The sequence below is a fragment of the Helianthus annuus genome, chromosome 17, assembly GCF_002127325.2.
Source record: "Helianthus annuus cultivar XRQ/B chromosome 17, HanXRQr2.0-SUNRISE, whole genome shotgun sequence".
Classification (NCBI taxonomy): domain Eukaryota; kingdom Viridiplantae; phylum Streptophyta; class Magnoliopsida; order Asterales; family Asteraceae; genus Helianthus; species Helianthus annuus.
The window spans coordinates 157465362-157486685 of record NC_035449.2 but is presented as its reverse complement, the minus strand read 5'-3'; the positions used below and the strand labels follow the sequence as shown (position 1 = coordinate 157486685).

General features: G+C 38.4%; 1 protein-coding gene across 1 annotated transcript; it reads right to left on the bottom strand.

Annotated features, from left to right (window-relative positions):
- Window positions 1-1533: 1533 nt before the first annotated feature.
- Window positions 1534-10221, bottom strand: LOC110923450 (cyclic nucleotide-gated ion channel 1). Its single transcript, XM_022167537.2, has 10 exons — window positions 9956-10221; window positions 8832-8899; window positions 8324-8754; window positions 7258-7470; window positions 6643-6935; window positions 6297-6408; window positions 3132-3377; window positions 2648-3039; window positions 2247-2564; window positions 1534-1727 (listed from the first exon to the last, which is right to left on the bottom strand). Exons 3-10 carry the CDS (start codon window positions 8678-8680, stop codon window positions 1724-1726), a joined length of 1935 nt encoding a protein of 644 aa, XP_022023229.1. The 5' UTR covers window positions 8681-8754; window positions 8832-8899; window positions 9956-10221; the 3' UTR covers window positions 1534-1723.
- Window positions 10222-21324: the final 11103 nt, after the last annotated feature.

The following is a 21324-nucleotide window of genomic DNA, read 5'->3' as shown; positions in this document are numbered from 1 at the left end:
ATTCTTTTATTAGAGACATGATTTGCTATATTAATAAAACGTACTTGGATCGTTTTTCACGTTGAATTTTAAATCTACTATGTTGCTATGCATGCACAAATAACTAAAGGTGTATGGGCCTCATCGGTGAAGGGGAAGATGGGAAAACTCCCCTCACGAAAACACCACCGTCAACCCTTTTCACCTCACGGTAAACTCAATCACACGGGGAGTATTCACCGTTCAAAAAAGAGGAGAGAGGGGTTAATGATGGGGCTCACTCTCTTCCACCCAATCGCACTTTTATCTTTATTTTTAGAGTAAATTATAAGTTTTGTCTTTTATGTTTACATCATTTTGCAGGCGGTGTCCTTTAGCGCAGCACTTTGCAAGTTTTATACTTTATGTTTTAAAATCTTGCACGTTTTAACCTTTAGGCCAAACCCAGTTAAATTTTTTCTGTTAAATAGAAAAGAAAGTTGCACTTAACGGGGATAATAATAATAAGATGCGTTGGGTGTGCTGGGAGAAAGTTACTAAACCTAAGGACGCGGGCGGTTTGGGTCTTACGCCTCTTCGAGAAGCAAACATTGCACTTTATCAAAATGGTGGTGGCGTTTTAAAAATGAAACCAACTCGTTGTGGAGAAAAGTCATTGTTTCGATGCACTCTTCTATTCGTTCATGGCCAAGCCTTCCTCATGTGAAGGCAGTTGCGGTGTCCGGGCTTCAATCGCTAAGCTGGAAAATCTTTTATCCAGCCAAAATACCCCATTCTCTAGCCTAACTAAAAGCATTATCGGTCGACCCGTTTCTGGATCGACCCGTGGATAACTCAGGAACCGTTAAAAGAGCTTTTTCCAAGTATTTTCAAACAGGAAAAAAAATAAAAGTGTGTTGGTGGTATTGCGTCAGTAGTGTCGAGAATGATTTTTTTTGAACGGCCAACGAATCCTCCAAATGGGCTACTGGCGGAATTCACCACATCAGGATACACTCGCCTCGAACCGGGGAAAAGCCTCTCCTAGGGCCGAAGCCGGTGAACACTCGCCCGAAGGCATGACCGTAGAAAATAATGAGGAGGGCAGGAATAGAACTTGGGTCCCTTAGAACACCAAGACTCTCCCTTACCACTCCACCACCACCTCATTGACGATTTGACGTGTCGAGAACGATTTAAATTAGATTTGGAGGTGGAAAAAGTCCCGAGGAAAATAGGGAGCTGGATGAATGCCAAAGTCTTCTTCGTCATGCGAACCTATCGAACGCTTCGGATCGATGGGTTTGGACCAGAAGCAAGGATTGACATAAGCGTGTGAACCAAATCCGTAATTTGCACCAAACCATAATGGCAATCCATGTAACTCACTCTTTAATACGATTGTTTTGACCCAGGCCCTTTTCCGAAAGGGGCTTATTAGCGATCCTTTAATTTTCCGGTTGTGACGTCGTGTAGCTTTGGAGTTTTGTATATATTTTGTTCTCCCTTTTGTATCTAACTCCTGACTAATCTGTTTTTTAATGATATTCTGTCACCCTTCAAAAAAAAAAAAAATTAACGAAATTATGAGAACCACTATTTCCATGTATCCTAAAGAACATCCGAATTGCCCTGAAGAATGAATAGCAAGATATCATGTTCAAGTCATAACCACCAGGCATATTTACTTGTTTTCTATAGAAACAAAATGTTGAATGAATGGACCTAAATCATCTATTCTATCTTGATCCGCATATGACGTCCATCATCTGAAACAGAAGATAAAGAAACATGAGCTCAAAACACAAGGTTAAGTTGCTAATAAAATCAAAATCGTTCAAGCGTGGCTATATGCTAGACTGCTAAAAACATGATATGTAGAACTAAGAACAATAACAAGGATAAACCCAGTGCACGAGGCTCCCGCATGCCTGGGGTCTGGGGGCGTCGGGCCAACTTGGACATGACAATGCATTTATGCAAGAGGTTGTTTTCACAATAACATGATAAAATTCCAGCAATCTAAAAATAAACACATTAAATGGAGCATGTACGATCTATCTTTCAATCTAAAAACACAACCAACCACATTTGTTTACATGTAGAGTAGTAGTAGTAGTATTAGCAAGACTTGAGATATATGTTTTCTCATGAAATACTAAAAAGAGCCTTGTATTTTGAAAATATAGCGATTTTGGACAAAAGTGTCAAGTACAATTGTCGTCATTTAGACATCATATTTCACAGAATACTCAAAAGAAAACAAGCTACAAGAATGCATAACTTACCTGAAGGTAAGAATTGCTTCATCATCATCAAAATTAGGCTGAGGTGGCTTCTGAAGCATACGTTCCAGCTTAGGTGTCAATACTTCTGCGTTATACATATGCTTCCGTCTCAAGATATGTAAAGCATTGGAAGAAAATCTAGACGCATAGATAGAGCCACCAAGGCTGAGGGTGGAGGTTTCACTTCCGGTGGCCAAAGCATCCCGCAGTCTCTTATTTTCCGCATCCAATATTCTTTCATGCTTCCGTTTACAGTGTCTTCGCCATGCAGTCTGTATGTAGCAGGCTGCCCATGTCCTCCACTGCTGTGAGTAGAACCTGAAAAAGAAAGAATTCACATTTGAGAAGTTTAATAATTTATATACTACACCTTTATAGGAAACGTTTCAATTTGTGAATACCTAAAAGTATGTTGGAGACGCCTCCTATGTTGAAGCCTAAACTGGGACGCAACGAACACAAGTTCATCAGCCACTAGAGCAAAAGCTTGAACATCTGTAAGTGCTTTGACTGTTCTAGTTGAAAACGGGAGTTGTTGACTTTTAGGAGCCAAAGCCCATGTGAGAAGCTCTTCTCCACAGAAGTCACCGCCCTTGAGTTTGCTAGCATTAAAGAAGCCAGTCCTTCCACCATCGGTTGTTATGCTTAGTACCTCGCCACGTGTGATGAATAGCATTTCACGTGCTGGATCACCTTCTCGCACTAAGTAGCTGTTCTCGGTGTAAAGAACTGGTTTTAGACGGTCACACATAGCATCCAACAAATGTTCATCCATTTCTTCAAACATTGGTACCTGCAGTAGGAAGTTACGTCCTCTTTAGAAAGATTCTTTGACGTTTAAACGGTAACAGTCACTAGTGTCATTGTAAATAAGAAGCCTCTCACTCTCATTAATGAATGCAAGCAAAGATGACGCTTTATGTCCTTTCTTAAATCTCGAGGAAGGTCTCTGACAAATGAATCTAACTCAACACCGCGTGTTATTTTCCATTTGTACTGCTTGTAGACCCTAACTCGCTGCCTCAACTCCTCAGGGAGGGAAATATGTGACATTAGATCCTCTGCTTCTCGCTTTTTTTCTTTCATCTCCTCCATTCTAAGAGTCAGGTTTGAGAAAGACTGCAAGTATTTCTGTAACAACAGAAACAGTCAAAAGTGGTCAACTACTATATAAGCTCACAAAAATCCTATATTATTAAGCTGTATAGATAAAAGATGCTTTAATCCCAGTGCACACCATTGACTACACCATTATGTGTGCCCAGCTATTACATTATTAAGCTGATTTCATCATTTTTTAGTTTTGACGTAAATGCAGGTATCATGTATAGCAAGATGAAAAAAAACTAAAAAGACAACATTTACAGGGTCAAACAGAAATTCCAAATCACAGAAAGCAACAACATTTAGGTAGTGTTTGGTATGTAGGAATGAGAAGCGGAATGGAATGCACTATTGCGAGGGAATGAAGAAAAATGTGTTTGGTTGATCAAGGTAATGGAATGGTCTCCTTGGCGGCCTGGGCGATCGCTTTTGATAACAGTGCATATATTAGCTATTTTGGTGATATGGGTATGTTTATTTTTGGATTATAATGCTACAATATTTGAATGCTTCATGTGAAATATTTTTAAATTTTTCTACTACATTATCGCTAAATACGAAATAGCGGGCGCTATTTTATCGTTATCGCTACGTAGCATGTAGGTGCCTTGTCGCTATCCGTCGCTATTCGCTATCGATAACTATGCATTTGAGACATCCCTAGCACTTGTAAACAACAAAACTCTCTTGTAAACTTTCTTTGGCAATACAAAGCATTTTACCTGTATACACTTTACTTGCGATCTGACATTCCCTTTAAAGTCTTTCACTACTATAACCCAACGACACTAAGTAGGCAAGGCTTACTTAAACGGTGATCTAAGGCCGCACATGAGTTGTAGAACTAACTCCGTGACAAGTGGTATCAGAGCAACGTCGATCCATTCGAGATGGTTGATTTAGGAAAGATTCAATACACAACCACGGCTGCCGGAGATGAAACCTGTGGGCGCGATGACACTCGAAAAGGCGGTAGAAAGAATCGAGAAATGTCCAAAGACTTGGTCACAATCATAAACAAACGCGTGGAAGATGTGGAGACATCAATGGTTGAATTCAAGTCGCAAGTTGAAGAATTCAACGTTGAATTCGACATCTTCAAAAGACACACTAACGACTTGCTACAACAAGTGGAACCACTAGGCAGCGAGCTAGGCAAGTAATGAGACAACGTCAAACTTGCTATGACGATCATGCAAGGCGAACTTAAAGAGATGTCTATGATGGAGCTGGGGCAACTACAAAGCAATATGGAGAGTAAGTTTGCTGAAAAATTCAAGAAGTTGCAAATGGAATTAAGTATTTGCAAATCAGCACTAGCAAACTGAGGCGACAACATTATTTCTTCCAAGTCCGAAGTCCCAAAACCATTGCCATTTGTTGACAAACGGAAGCCACGAGTTGTTGATGACTTCATTGGGAGATAAATAATACTTTGAAGTCATAGACATCATGGGTGATGCCAAGAAAATCAAGATGGTATCATGGGTGATGCCAAGAAAATCAAGATGGTGACCTTATACTCTAAGGAGATGGCAGCTTTATGGTGGTGAGGAAAGCACATAGCAATCGAAAAAGGTATGTGCGCCATCAGAACTTGGGTTGATTTTGTAAAGAAATTTAAAAACAATTTTATTCAGAAAACGCCGAACACGATGCCAAGATTCGACTATGCAAACTTAGGCAAAAGGGTAGCATCAAAGATTATATCAATGATTTCACTACCCTTGTGCTTGAAATTTTGGACTTGACGCCCAAGGACTCTCTCATATACTTTGTCCATGACCTAAACAATGGGCCAAAGCAGTACTTGAACGATGAAACGTTCAATACTTTTCATCGGCAATCACCGTTGCTGAAAATCTGAACGATCGTAGCGATAGTCATTCGACAAAGTCAGGAACTGTGGAACTGTGGAGACTAACGAGAAAAAAGGTGGGGGAACAAAACCCACCACCTAAAACCAATACCGGAAAAACGATGACAGACACTAACAATATACAAGGGAAAAGTCGTATACAAAGGATGTTTCCTTTGCGATGAGCCTCATAATGCTCGAGACTACCCAAAGAAAGCCAAGCTAACGGTCGTGGGCAACACAACGACAAAAGGTCTTCGTTTCGTAAATGTAGAAATCAAAGGAAAAACCCTAAAGGCAGTGGTCGATACTAGTGTCAGCCACAACTTTATGTCACCAAACGAGGCAAAAAGATTGATAGGGTTAAAACCTTGGGGAGAAAGAAAACTAAGAGATAGAGAGATATTTGACTCAAATTATGCTTGATTCCATTCCATTCGTAACATCCAAATAAATAGATAAGGAACTTACATAAGACACCCCCAAACTAAACCAAAATAACATCCTAATCCCTTGACTTAACAATAGTAATAAAACTAAAATAAATAAGATACGTAACAAAGATTCGACTTAAGGATCACAACTAAAGAAGGTTGGATTAGAGTTGATGTCCCAAACCAATCGAAGGAGTCGTATGGGGTGTGAAAGCCAAGATCAAAACATGGGCAGGCAAGCTACGTTTCTCGATTGTACCAATCAACGACTATGACATAGTACTTGGGATTGAATTCTTTCAAAAGGAAAAAGTCATTCTGGTAACATTATAAATACACTATACATCATCAAAGGAGATAAGTGCACACCGCAACCTTCGAGTCTGATACAAGGAACTGAGGCGAAACACTATCCGTAATACGACTCATGAGGTACTTCGCAAATTTAGGTGGGGAAGGATGTCACGCGGCGCATAAATCAGCTTAAAAATTCTGGATTCTAGAAATTCAACTCAAAACGAAGAAATGATTAATAAACAAACATATCGCATTCTCGTATATCAGGTAAAGAACATAATGAAGGTTTTTTAGATGGTAACCAAACTCAAGAACCATGAAAGTATAAAACACGACTAGATAGATAAGTATACAAACCTGCATGTTGCCAATAAGCAAAGCAAATAGAACCAACCCAATGACAGCAATAAAGTCAGCAAAAAGAATCTCCCCATAGTATTTGCTCGCTTTAAGGCCTTGACCAAGAGAACTATATCCAAAGATAGCATTTTTAGCTTAAGAAAACAAGCTTAAATTTCATGACGAACCTTGATCCATTTACCAACCATACCAACCAAGAAGTTTAACAATTTTGATTTCGAGTGCAAAGAAACTTGTTTACAAAAGACAAGTTCTATTAACTTAGTAGCACATTTCGATGTTTTCTCAAGAGAAAATTTCACTAGTTAAGTATGGGGAGATGGGATACACAGTGATTACTAACCTTAGACTTTGCAAACCCCACCACGAACAATACAAAACTTTCTCGTGAACGTCCCTCGTTTCTAATACATGAGTCTGAAGAGCATCAAGGAATATGCCAAAATCAAAGTTTGTTGAATCTTTCATTTCATTTCGTTCAAGAAGAGGACATGAAGTGTTGAGGAATCCATATTCTCCCACACGGCCTTCTCCACAGTATAAGTACTTGGAGCGACAGTTATGTGTTTTACATGCAATATGCCAGCATCTCAGTTCACTTTCTATTGCAAAAAAGTACCAAAGGGCTCCAACTACCTGTTTATAAAAAAAAAAAACTCGTATCGTTAGAAGAGTAATATGCATATATCTTTCATTAACGTAAATCATTTTTCATAAATAAACCATAAAATTATTAGGAACAGCAAGTCAGCATCTATCTTGAAGATTCAGTCTCGCCCATTTTAATACATTTGTTCTTATCGACTTTTTATCGTCTAGACTGTGCATAGTATTATATATTAATAAAGAAACATCTAACATTCTTCTTGAGTAAAGGAAAACATCCCAAAACATATTTTGTGGAGCATATATCTTTTTTTTGTATAATAACTTGGACTACATAAAAAAAAGTACTTACATGGCTGGCAAGCACATAGAGAAAGAAATTAAAAGCAGCTCCAGCCCATGCTTTTTCGATGAGAAAACCAGAAACTTTGGTTACTTTCTGATAAAACAACGCAGTCTGTATAACTCGAGGGACATATTGAGAGAAGATAATGACTTTCAAAAGCTTTTCCTTCCAAAACATGGTTGGCCCATCTAAATTTCGGATGATTACCAAAACTGTAAACTGCACACACAACGCAAAAAGATATCATACCATGGACAAATTGTTAATAGGATATATGTTCAGGAACATTTTTGTAAGAAAATATAATATTTTTGTATGTTTTCTACAACGTAAGCTACTTTCATCTACACATGAGAGATATCAAAACTATATTCGTTAACACCCTCTAAGGAATTTATATGTCCATCGTGTTAGGTCACTATCTCACTCGAATCCATTTAAAAATATATATGTATTATAGATCTCAAAGAATACATAAGAAAAAGGATAATATCATACTAAATCCCAAGGTATGCAGAGTATTAAAATAGATTTTTAGGGTTTATTAGGGTCTATATATTGTAAGACAGCCTCTAGTAATCGATATCAATTTTGTCTTTTGTATAGATATCAAAGATGCCCCGCTTGCGGTGTGCACATATAATGTATATATGTGTGGGCGCTCGGGGGGCAAAAGTGAAATGGTACTAACTTTAATGTTATTTTACTAATTTCGTGAAAATAACGTTAAAAGCGGCGGATGGTTAATCACGCATCATGTGGTGACGTTGATAGCTGAAAGACACGGGGGTACATGCACCAATCAGTCTCTGTCCCGATAGTTTGAGTGTTATGTGTCTTAGGTCCAAGGCTTGATACAAAACTACAATCGAGCCGGGGGTCTCACTGGAAGCAGCCTCTCTATTCCTACGTGGTAGAGGTAAGGCTGTCTACATCTACCCTCCTCAGACTCTACCTTAGCTTTGCTATTGGTGGGATTTACTGAGTATGATGATGATGATGACGATGACGATGTATTATTAGACAGAGATTAATCAAAAGAAATATAAGAATAGAAAACAGACATGCATACCTGTGGAAGGGGTAGTGCTGCTAACACATCGATGATGAAGTAAGATGTTAGGTAACGTTTTGCCACATACTGAGGTTCATCTTTGAATATTCTTTGTCCAAGTATATGATCATAACGAGGAACATACGCAGTTCGAAACTTGATAATGATGTGAGCCACATATAATATGTCAGCAAAAGAACGAAGGACACAAACAACAATTGCCAACTTTCTGTCCATGTCAAGGCACTTCTGAGTGCCATTAACTATAGGAATGTATAAAAACAGAGGGTCCAAAGACAGTGCTATCACAGAACATAATAAAAAAGTTTTGTTCCACTGTAGAATAAATCCACCCTCCGGATCAAGAAACTTCATCGGATCGCTTCCACTCTCCCCTTTCTATCAACTCCTACTATTCTCCTCAAGCTTCCTTGCTATGCATGCTTATCCTAGTAACAAGTGGATGGATTTCAAAACTGGAGATTCAAATGTAAAGAATTCATTAAACATAAAAGAACCATCATACCACATGTCAATGTCCTCAAGTGTTGGCCTTCTTCATAGTGATAGATAAGCCTCCAAAGTCTACATCAACTGTACGGCATTTTAGAACAAAACTGAAATTATAATGTACACATTTTATGGATGGAACATATCAAAAGGGCAAAGGAACTTGCAGAAAATTAGTGACCCTTTGATACTTTCTTTAGCTGCTACTAGTCGCATATATGTGTTTATCAATGTTTTCATAACCAGATCGGTCATCGAGCTGGCCACTCTACCGGTTCACTGATCAAACCGGACTTGAAAGACATGAATGTTTGAGAATTTTTTTTGTGGAAAGGATTTAATAAAAACTGACTAAATAAAAACTTATTTATGAATTATAATGTCTTCATATTTCTAAAGCAAATTATAATGTAACATATTATACAAATTTGAGACTTCACTTTTTAAGTAGATTTTCGGAAACAACGCATAAACACAATCACTTTCATAACCAAAATCAGATATCCATCCCAAACAAACAAACAACCCAAGTCGGGCACGGCTGTACAGTTTTGGCTGTGTGCAACAAGGGCAAAAACGCGGTAAGTGGCAGTTTCTGGTGAGAGAGCAGAGAGGCAAGAAAAGGGAATTTATGTTTTCTGGGAAAGGATAAGGCAGTTGATTCTTTCCTACTCCGTAGTTGAATTGAGTGATTTTTAGGGCTATTCACCCGTATCCAAGTAATTGACACGGGTTATACGGCCATACAAAAGGATTCGCCATAGTTGTATACCATATCTATAATAAGCCCATGTACTAGATGGAATGAATGGCTTATGTAACAAGGGGATCAGTAAAACCCCTTTTGGCGGTGATGTTGCCCTCTCGCAAGAAGATGATGGATACATCATCCATATATCATCACCTTGTCAGCCCAGGGCATATACAGTTCCACAAAAAGCCCTATATATACTACTTACTTGCATACAACATTAAATGGTACACCTGCCTGCCACAGTGTATAACCAATCAACAGGGGGTTGATCGGATGTTCTTATAGCATTTCCCTTCCTAAATTATTATTAATTAGTAGTCTATATCTCTTCAATTAGTCTTGCCTAAACCCATCGTAAGAAGCATTAAAAACACAAATAGAATTACCTGATGAGCCAATTACGAAATCCTAGGCGAATCAGATTGTTCCAGAGTCCCTTGAGAATCGACAAGTTTCCCCCAAATTTTCTCCGGAAACAGGCGTAATAACGAAAGATGAACATGATGTAAACAAGGAGGATGGACAGAATAATATATATGAAACGTAAGATTTGTGGTGGTGAAGAAGGTGGAGCTATCAGGAGGAAGCTTCCTGTAAACTATAAGAAGTCGTCGTCCAGTTCTGTTCATACTTGAGAAAATAGAAAAAGTAAAGCTGCACGTAAATTTAACAAGATGAAGTTCAAAAAGAAGTTGGGATGTAGCAGTTGACTTTTTCCACTTTTTTTCTTAAGCTAGTATTAGTCTAGAGTTGACCGAGTAAATAGGTGAGCATCGGAGATATGGCACATGGGATAGGATGAACAGTGGCGGACCCAGAAATTTTTCTATGGGGGTGCGGAACATTTTTTAAAATTTTAGGCCCCTGGGTATATAAGTAAAAAAATCGGTTCGTATCAGGTCGGGTCGGTCATGTAAAACAAACGAACATCAAACTAAATTTATATAATAATAAAAAAGGTCGACGCCCTGCGGGTTTTCATTTTTTGAAATCTATTCAAAACATCATCTAAAGCTAATTTCTTAAGCAACTTTTTCTCTATTTAATTTTCAACTATTGAAGCCCTAGAAATCATAACGTAAGTTGTAATCACCCTAAAAATATATAAGCAACATAATCACCCTAAAAATCATCTAAACAACCATAAACAACGTCAAAACACACTAAATTTCAAACCTATTTAACAACTTTATTTCCCTTTTTCTCCTATAATATCAACCAAAATCATCAAAATAACAAAGAAACTTACCCGTGTTCGGATTCTGGTTAGATTTGGTGTCGAACGACGGTGGTATGGTGGCTGATTACGGTGGTCGCCGACTGCTGGACTGTTGTCGCTGGGTGATCTTATTCCTTGGCGGACGAAAGAGAGAGAGAGAGCGGGGGGAGAATTTCTAAAGCTTTTGGGATTTAATTATTTTATTATAGTTTGAAATATTGTTAGGTTTGGTTAATGGGCTAAGACTTAGTGGGCTAGATAGTTATGAATTATAAGTTGGTAAAGGTATGAGTATTTGGGTTTAGTTAGTTAGGTATTAAAAGTTATATAATTTAGGTATTATTTTTTTTAAATAAGAGTTTACTAAAAAAAATTAAAATATAAATTGATAACACTTTTTACCTAATGGGTGCGGACGAAAAATTTCAAAGGGTGCGGTCGAAAAATTCCAAGGGGTGCGGTCGAAAAATTCAAGGGGTGCGGACGAAAAATTCCAAGGGGTGCGGACGGGATTTTCGACGGAACTTAGCACTAAATATTTTTTTCCCCGGGGGTGCGCCCTCCCACCCTGGGCTAACCTTGGGTCCGCCCCTGAGGATGAACCATATTACGTGTGGTGTTTTATATTGCTTTCTATTTCCTATACTCTATAAGCATGTTTAGATATAGTTTTTTTAAGCTCTTGTAACCTTTGATTCAATCAAATTAAGAGAACACAGTTTGTGTATTATGTGAGTTTTGTGTGTGTTAACTGGGGCCTGAACCAACATCTGGTATCAAAGCCTAAGGCTCGTAAAGACGAAGAAGGCTGGTTTGAGAGTCGGTTTTGTGAAAAGGGTCTAGCCCGTCGCTGCGGGGAAAACGCAGCAGGAAAACGGGTTGTTCGGGACAACAGGTGACGTACTGTTTGAGACTGTTATACAGCACAAGACGGAGACCAGGAGGGTGTTCCAGTCAGGCGTGTCCGCGGCGGAGAGTACCGGTTCGGACAACGGGGGTGACGGGTGAACACCAGTGTGTTCCGTGGGTTGTTAGTCGTGAAAAAGAAAAGGAGACCTGTGATGTTTTATCACAAGTTTTATAATCCTTGATCGGGTTGTTCGTGATAAGAGGAGACCGACGTAGTTGCGTGAAAAACGGGCGTAAAAGATCCGTTAAAGCAGGTGGCTTTGGATTTGGTTCGTTTAACGGGTTGAAAGAAAACGCTATAAGGCGGTGTAGCTTTGTTTTCTTTGTCGGTGGAGTGACCTCTTGAACAAAGGCGGTCGGAAAAAGGAAGATATTGGAGAAGAACACGGTGTGACATTATGGTGTTGGAGTTCAAATCGAGTCGAGTGGCTTTGGATTTGGCCGGGTAAGAGGTCGTCAATCTGTGATAAGTCAAGATTGTTAGTGAACGATTCCAATAGGGTGCCATGTTACATGTTACAAGTGTAGTGAATTTTTATTCTTGTTGATCAGAGACGACTTTGGACGCGGTCGAGGTCGAGGTCGAGGTGAAGACCGGGGTGTCCGGGTGGGTCGAGTAGAAAAAGACATTGGGCGTGATCCAGGTTGTGGTCGGGTGTCCGGTAGAAGTCGAGATGATTCGAGAGGAGACGGTGATTCCGGTGTCGTGAACGAGTGGTGTGAACAATCCGATTAATGGGGTGATTCTTGGGTTAATCGGGTTTGGTTCACGGGTCATAGTTCGTAAACCGGTCGAATTGGAACCGGGTCAACATGTTAATGGGTCAAACGGTTGTGAGAGATTGTTGGTTAATGAAGATATAGTCTAGGGTTGACCGAGTAAATAGGTGATCATGGGAGATATGGCACATGGGATATGATGAACCATGTTACGTGGGGTGTTTTATATTGTTTTCTATTTCCTATATAAGCATGTTTAGATATAGTTTTTTTAAGCTCTTGTAACCTTTGATTCAATCAAATTAAGAGAACACAGTTTGTGTATTACGTGAGTTTTGTGTGTGTTAACCGGGGCCTGAACCAACAGTGTTCAAGACCTATTTTGTAGACTTAAGCCATATTTAAAGGGAAATTGTATTGGCACACCGGCCCTGACTGTCCGCACACTTTTCCAATTCAATACGCATCGTATAAACCAATACGATGTGTATTGAATAAAGTAACAGACATGGCAGACTACAGGTGCAGGTGTTGTCTGGCGGCTGGCCTAATACGCATCGTATAGGCCTATACGATGCGTATTAAGGCACTGAATTTTTGAAGTTTATTTTTTGGTGTGTTGTGTTTGGTTTTTGGTGTTTTGGGTTTGTTATTGGTGTTTATTATTGGTTATTTTTGTTTTAATGAGTTTTAAAATCTTTATTATTTTTTTACCGCTAATTACCGTATTATAGCGTATCGTGGCGTATCTTCTTATTTTTAAATTTTTGAGGTTTATTTTTTGGTGTGTTGTGACTAATGCAAGGATCTTCGAATGCGAGCCCGAGAAATGAAAGAGATTTCGAGCAGTTGGTCGATGACATGATAGATAAAGATCTTGCAATGAAAGCCAGTGCAAAAATGCGGAAATGTTGCATAATTCATTTAGTTTCTATTCGGTCTTCTTTCCAAACAGCAACACACGAATGTGTGGTTTCAATGAATTGGTGTGATTCGGTATTTATATAACAATAAGTTTAAACTTTATATTGCATTACATCCTCGTTGAAAAACAGAATCACAGTCCTTTCCTTCAATTTCCAGAATAGCCACCGGCAATACCAGTTTGTTACCAATGCGGTTGCCGTGAGCCTAAGGAACTTTTAATAAGCTGCCACAGTTGTCAAATTCGTTGCGTGCATTCATATTGTTTGAACAATCACACCTAGCAATTAGCATCCATTAACCGTACTGTTATTACATCCGAGACGATTCAAGTGAGTCCTATGAAGCAAGTGTATGTCTATTCAATTGAGAGGAATCATTGCATTACATCCTCGTTGAAAAACAGAATCGCAGACCTTTTCCTTCAATTTCCAGAACAGCCACCAGCAATACCAGTGTGGTTGTCGTGAGCCTGAGGAACTTTTAATTAAACTGTCACAGTTATCAAATTCGTTGCGTGCATTCATATAGTTTAAACAGTCACACCCAACAATTAACATCCACTAACCGTACTGTTATTACAACTGAGACGATTCAAGTGAGTCCTATGAAGCAAGTGTCTGTCTATTCAATTGAGAGGAATCATTGCATTACATCCCCGTTGAAAAACAGAATCGCAGACCTTTTCCTTCAATTTCCAGAACAGCCACCAGCAATACCAGTTTGTTACCAGTGCGGTTGTCGTGAGCCTGAGGAACTTTTAATAAGCTGTTACAGTTGTCAAATTCGTTGTGTGCATTCATATCGTTGAGACAACAACAGATAATGAATGAATTGTTGGACTTCTTGTTCCAAATGTAGCTGTATTATCCGTACTTAAAGGTCTCTCTCTAAAAGATGCAACTTTATGGAACGCTTACCTTAATTACATCTTCCATGGAGTCACAGATCCGTCAATAGGGCCCACGGATCTTATGCCCACCCGAGACCGACCTCTGGATTACACGTTCTCCTAAATCGATTTGGATCTCGCGTTGAATGATAATATTAAAAACCAACCATCTTTCACCAAGAAGGATAACGCACACAAGTTCTCCACGGTTTGTTCAAATGAAATCAACTGCTTGGATTGGAGTGAGGTTCGTATGTTCAGTTGGATATTTTTGTTATTCAGATATCTATTCGGTCATCTTTCCAAACAGTAACACACGAATGTGTGGTTTTAACAAATTGATGTGATTCGGTAGTTATATAACGATAAGTTTAAGCTTTATATTGCATTACATCCCTGTTGAAAACAGAATCACAATCCTTTTCCTTCAATTTCAAGAACAACCACCAGCAATACAAGTTTACCTTTGCAGTTGCCATGAGACTGAGGAACTTTTAATAAGCTGTCACAGTTGTCAAATTCGTTGTGTGCATTCATATTGTTTGAACACTCACACCGAGCAATTAACATCCACCAACCGTACTGTTGTTGGTGCACTTCATCTGTTGACTTTGTTTTGGATCGAGTCATAGTATTAGAATGTTAGATCAGGGCACGTTGTACGAGAAAATAGGATATTGTATAGGTGTTTTATGTTAGGTTCGCTTATAGGGACTTAAACAGGTTCGCTTATGTGTCAAAAGTGGGGTTCGCTTTTATGATCATTGTGGGTTCGCTTTTATGGTCTTGTTCCTTGGAGCGAACCAGCAACCCCTATATATAGTCCCATTAGCGAATCAGTTGTAACGTTTTGCCGAAACTCGTACCGAGGTGCTGCCGGATCGAGATTGTACCAGAATCTGTTATATATCAATAGAAAAGGTGTTTAAAGTGATATTCAAGCTGTTCCTGAATCAAATACTTGTTTTCCGCACCTGTATTTGATAGAATTACCTCTGAACGACTCGTTCGGGTCACGAAACGATCCTACAAGTGGTATCAGAGCTTCAGGAGGAGGTGTTCTACAAAGAATAGCTGAGATTCTTCAAAATTTCTATCTTCTACACCTTCTTTTTCTGATTCAGACACTTTCAACGGTCGAAATCGACTCAAAATCTCAGGGATTGTGCGCAACTACACAGAGACAAACCCTTGAAAGTTTGATGTCAAAATTCGAAGGAAAAAAGGGTCAAATTGATGTCCGAATGTGGTCCGCTTTTCTGGACATGTCTTAGGTCCGCTCCTGTGCACATTCTGGTCCGCTGATAAGTCACTTTCTGGTTCGCTGATAAGTCACATTCTGGTCCGCTGATAAGTCACTTTCTGGTTCGCTGATAAGTCACATTCTGGTCCGCTGATAAGTCAGTTTATGGTTCGCTTTTGTGTACTGTTCAACATTCTGGTTCGCTTATAAGACTGTAGTGAAAATTTTTGAAAAATTTGTAAATGGACGAAGAATTCTTCAACGCATTCGCTACCCCGGTAACTCCAATCACTTTGGCGCAAAATACGATGCTCGAGAATGAAACGGGCACGATGCAAAAACCACCAAGACTCATGAACATTGAAGAGTATAAGGGTTGGGAAGGTCGGTTTGAGAATTGGGTACAAGCGAATTATCTTGACGCTTGGGAATGCGTAGAAACAAAGTATGTTCGACCATTGAACGATGATGAAGAACCTGTTCCAATCAAAGATCTTTCTGCTGACGCTAGGAAGAAGTACAAAGATGAGAAAATGATGCTTAGTCTTCTTCAACAGGCAGTGAAGGAAGATATCATGGTCCTTCTACAGCATAATGGAACTTCGTATTCGATCTGGAAAGCTTTGCGATCGAAGTTTAGAGGAAGTGAGGAGATGGTTAAGAGTAAAAAATCACTTCTGAAGAAAGAATTCGATTTGTTCCGTGGGTTGAAGAATGAGAGTACGAGAGAGATTATTGAACGTTATTGTAATCTGCTTGCAAATATGAAAAGGTTAAGTATTGAGAAGAGTACTGATGAGCTGATTGTGAAGCTTGCTGATGCATTGCCTTATGAGACGTGGGGCACATACTTGATGATGCTCAGAAACAAGAAAGGTTTTAGCAACCTGACGCTCAGTAAGTTCATCGAAAAGATAGAGGCTCAGGAGATGGAACAGAGAAAAGTGATCAGAATGAAAGATTTCGATGGTGAACAGGACATCGGGCTGTATTATAAGGCTGGGGTTAATGAGAAGAAATCTTCAAATTTATCTCCTAAGGTTGAGACTACCTACAATGCCAAGAATTCATCTGGAAGTCCATCATCGGGGTCCAACAGCAAAACCAGCTTTACTTCATTTTCATCATATGATCCAAACATCTCTGCAACTAAAAATGGGAGAAAATTACAGTGCAACATAGTGTTAAATCTTGAAAATGATCAAGATTATTCTGAGGAAGTTGCCAAAAACCAAATGTCTTTATTAGGAATGGTTTTGGAATCTTACACTTGTTTTGTTGCAGGTCGTATCGGGAATCCAATGTTAACCAAAGAAGATTACGACCAGATAGATGCTGAAGAAATGGAGCTGATGGACATAAAGTGGTGTCTGGCTAGTGTGTTACGGAGAGCTGAGAAATTCAAACAAATTACGGGGAGAGATGATCTTCGTGATGCAAATGTTTCTACTTTAGGTTTTGACAAATCTAAAGTTACTTGTTTTCGGTGCAGGGAAAAAGGACACTTCAAGAGAGAGTGCACTAACCGAGAAGCAAGTGGAACTCAAAATCCGTTCAACAACAACAACGATTACTATCGAAAAGCCATCTATCACCAAGTTGGTCAATCATCTCAACAAAAACATCAAGCTCAAACTGCACATGGAAGAGATGTGATAGAAGATTCAGGAAAAAGAGCATGTATGGTTAATCAAGACGGAAAGCAGTCATTTAACTGGGATAAATATATTCCAGATAATGGAAAAGCTTGTTTGATTGATCAAGAAGATGAAAAGCTAGCAGAGGGTTTTAGCTGGGCAAATTTCACTTGGGATGATTACATTCCTGATCAAACTACATCTTACACTGCTTTTACAGCAAAGATTGTAGATGATAGTGATGATGATACAGAGTATTGGGCTAGAAAATATAGAGAAGATATGAAGTTGGTTACTGAAAGTGATAGTGAAGATGAAAAAATCAAGAAGAAGAAAAAGAAGATCAAAACACCGTTGAGTAGTGATGATGAAGAGGTGCCGGTGGTGAGAAGGCAAAAGGTGACAGAAGTGCCTAAGTTTAAAGTTGAAGAACAAGTTGATGCAAAAGAAGTTCCTGTAAAGTGTGAAAATTGTGAAGCTGTGAAGAAGCAGAATAGCACTTTGATTTACAACTTGAACAGTCTGAAGGAGTCGTATGATGTGCTGAACAAGACAATGAATCAGTACAATCAAACTAGTGAAGAGCAAGCTGTTGCTATGAAGACACTTCAGGGAGCGTTTATGACAAAACAAAAAGTTGTAAACAATTACATTGAAAAGTGTGCTGCTTTAGAACAGAAGCTTGAGCTGCAACGAATTGAAACGGAAAGAGTTAATCGTTTATTAAAAAGTTACTCATGTACTTCCTATGTGATTGACAGGATTTATCCTACGGTTGAGAGCATGAAGGTATGGGAAGAAGATGAGATAACTGAAGAAAAAGCAGCTGGAGTTGTTGCTGGTGAAAAGATTGCTGACAAGAAGAAGGGTGATTAGAAAAAGGACAGTGAAAAGGCTTCATCTGGTAAGAAGAAAGGTGTCAGTTACAATAAGTGTCCACCCCCGCTGGAAAATGGATATTTGCCCAGATATCCAAACGATGAAAGAGTCAAAAAGGCCACAAATTTACAGTGGGAGTCAGAGTCTTCGGTCAATCTTCCAGAAAGTATTGATGTTGTGTTTACATCATCTGACACTGATCAACAGTCTCAATTAATGAAGAAAGTCATGGATCATGTGTTAGAGAGTGATGATGTGGAAGAGTCAAAGTCTGGGTCATGCACACAGAGTCAAACAGAAAAACAGGGCAAATTGGTTTATGATAGAAAGTTTTTATTGTCAAAATCTAATTTGAATGATGGATTGTTTAAAGTGGTGTACACTTTGAATGATTCTGACAAATTATATTCTGATGAAGAGTTTCCAATAAGAGGTGTCAAAACTGAACTGATTAAAAAGGTTTTCATACTCACAGAAATTAATATTTCTGAAATAAAAGGCTTATGTCTTATTGATAAACCTAAACCTTACACCTCAAGAGTTCAACAGAGATTAAACAAGAAAAAGAATTACGGTTCTGGTTCAGATTTCCAAAAGAGATCAAACCATAACGGTAATTTCAAAAAGAAAGGATTAGGTTTTACTCCTACAGAAAAACAGAAAAATGAAAAATATGTTCGTGATTTTAAATCCAAAATGTCATTTGTTTCAGGTACATCAACTGATGAAGAAGAAAAGACAAGTTTCTGGAGAGAATCAAATAAAGAGTTCCTTGCGAAGAAGCAAGACGAACAGAAGCGAGATACAAGAACCTGTTACCGATGTAACACTGTTGGACACATTGCAAAAGATTGTTCGAATGCGATACAATCAAAACAGGGAGTATTTCGTAAAATCAAAGACAAAGTGTTTGCATTCGAATCACCACTTGATAGAACAAAACTGTTTAAAGATTCTATTTTTGAAATTGGTGAGAGTTCAAACAAGTTTTACAAGAAAAGAGCAAAATCTGACAACCAGAAATGGGTTGTTAAGAAGGTTGGTGAAAGCTCTAGCGATGATTCTGATAGGTCGAAATCAGAGGAGCTATCTTCAGACGATGAAACTGATTCCATAAAGTCAGTTGAGCCACAAGTTATTTCAAAATGTGAAGCTGATGTAAAAGTTGAAAAATCAGTTCCGATTGTTAATGATGAGGAGTTTCCATTACTTCGGACTGAGAATTATAAAAAGAAAATTGGTAATGTTGAAATTTCTAACCAATTTTATCATGATGAACAGGAATTTGATGCTGAGAAGGTCTTTAACCCCAAGGTAAAACACATCTTTGGCAAGATGATTGATCGAAAAGTCAAAGGGGTTAAGGAATTTTATGAGAAGAAAACAGAGAAAGAAAAGGTTGAACCATCCCTGGTTTGTGACTGGGATGGTACATATTATGAACAGTAAGTCTCAGGACTTGCCGGAGCTCCCAGGTTGGTAAGCGTGGAGCATGAATCGGCATCTTTCTTGAAGTTTTATTCGGTAACGTCAATCATTCAAAACGGTAAAGAGGTTTGTTTGTGTATTTCTTACAAGTGGTACAGAGGTTTCTGAACTGCAAATGGTAAATCAAGGACATTAAGTTGTACTTGTATTTTCCTACATCTGGTTGGGAGACAAGATGATGAACCACATCCCCGAACATTTGTTTGATAAATCTACAAGTGGTAAAATTAATCAAACTTATTTTTCGGAAAAAACCATTTTGATTAAAACAAACTTAAGTGTTTTGAAATCTAAATGGGAAAATAGTTTGTTGATAGGGGGAGTTCTGATTGTTTATGCCTAGTGAATGGCGATTTGAGGTGATTTGATATCGGTTGTCATGTTTCTGTACAGTTTGTTTTAATATTTTCGTTAATGTGTTTGCATTTTAGGGGGAGTAGAAAATTTCAGAAAATCCAAAAACATTAGAAAATTTGAAAAAGCCAAAAACATGATAAAATCAAAAATGAGTTTTGTTGCGAAAAAGAGGAAATGATAGTACATCAGTGGACTATCACAACATGCTAAAGAATTGGAAAGTTTAAATGTGATAAACAATCTTACTACGGATGTGTCAGTAGATTTTCGCTCATTTAGTAAATTGAAACGAGATATAAACCTAAATCAAACTTGCTTGATTCGTGGGTAACTATTCTTGAATATATGGGTAACCCCCGAAATCTTGTTTGAAAGGTCCCGTATTCTGAGATACTAGGTCTTTATACTCAGTGATATCTGGGGTATTATCCCGGGACTTCTGCTGTATGGAAGTACTGACCTAGTCCCCGGATAATACTTTTCGCAAAATGCTTGAAATATAGCATCGCCCTCAGCAAGCTGATGAAACAATAAAATTGATAGTCGCTGCTGTTGTAATCAAAAGATCCTCTAAAGGGGACACACCAAAAGTCGAGCCGTCATCTCTCTGCTGAACGGAAGTTCTGACCTGAGCTCTCACGGTTTCGCATTTACCCCTTTACATATATCATCTGTGGTATACTCACCTGTAAGACTGAATATTTGGGATCTGGATACAGGAGTATATTCAAGTGGAGTGATACACAATTAAGTTTAAGTCTCTAAAACATTAATATCGTATCTCGAATCAATTGAAGTCTGTGTGAAAATTTAAGTGGACAAACATACTGACAATCTAGGTAAATTGTTTAAAACTGAGTATGTTTAAAGCTTAACGGTGTTAGTGATATGTCTCAAAACTGATATGATCCTCTTGCACAAGCTCACAAAAACATTGTCTGTAAATAGTTTATTTCTGTATTTTCATTTTCTTTCAGAAAAATCCAAAAAGATTTTTGATGTGTTTTAGCATAATTTTTGAAAACACAAAAAGATTTTTGACAACTGATGTTGAAAAGCTGATTTTCAAAATTCAAAGTGCTAAACATGATGAGCAATATTTGAGGGGGAGTGTGTGTGTGAAATTAAAAATGTTTTCATAATCTAATTTTCAAGTGGTTCATCATATAGATAGAGAATTGAGAGGGAGTTAAATGTTGGTGCACATGAGAGAGTCTGAGTTGGTGCATGTTTATATGCTTAAATGTTGTCATAAATCTTATGTTTGTGGTAGAGTTTATGCAGGAAAGTCAACATCTAAGAGAGAATATGTAACATTTGAGGGGGAGTACAAGTTGGACTTGATAAGCTCAAAAGTTGTCAATCTCATTGTGAGGGGGAGTCTGTTGATGAGAAGAGAAAGAGACGAAGATAGAGAGAAAAGCCCAGTGACTGATCAAGACAGAAGATTGAAGACAGTGTGGAGACTCGACGGCACTCCGTCAACA

What these genes read in the sequence shown, in the direction of transcription:
- LOC110923450 (XM_022167537.2), bottom strand. Translation starts at nt 8,680, where the DNA reads ATGAAGTTTCTTGATCCGGAGGGTGGATTTATTCTACAGTGGAACAAA. An exon ending in TGCTTATTGGCAACATGCAG is followed by an intron (nt 3,378 to 6,296) that starts GTTTGTATACTT and finishes CTGTTGTTACAG; the next exon opens with AAATACTTGCAGTCTTTCTC. An exon ending in CGTCTCCAACATACTTTTAG is followed by an intron (nt 2,565 to 2,647) that starts GTATTCACAAAT and finishes TTTCTTTTTCAG; the next exon opens with GTTCTACTCACAGCAGTGGA.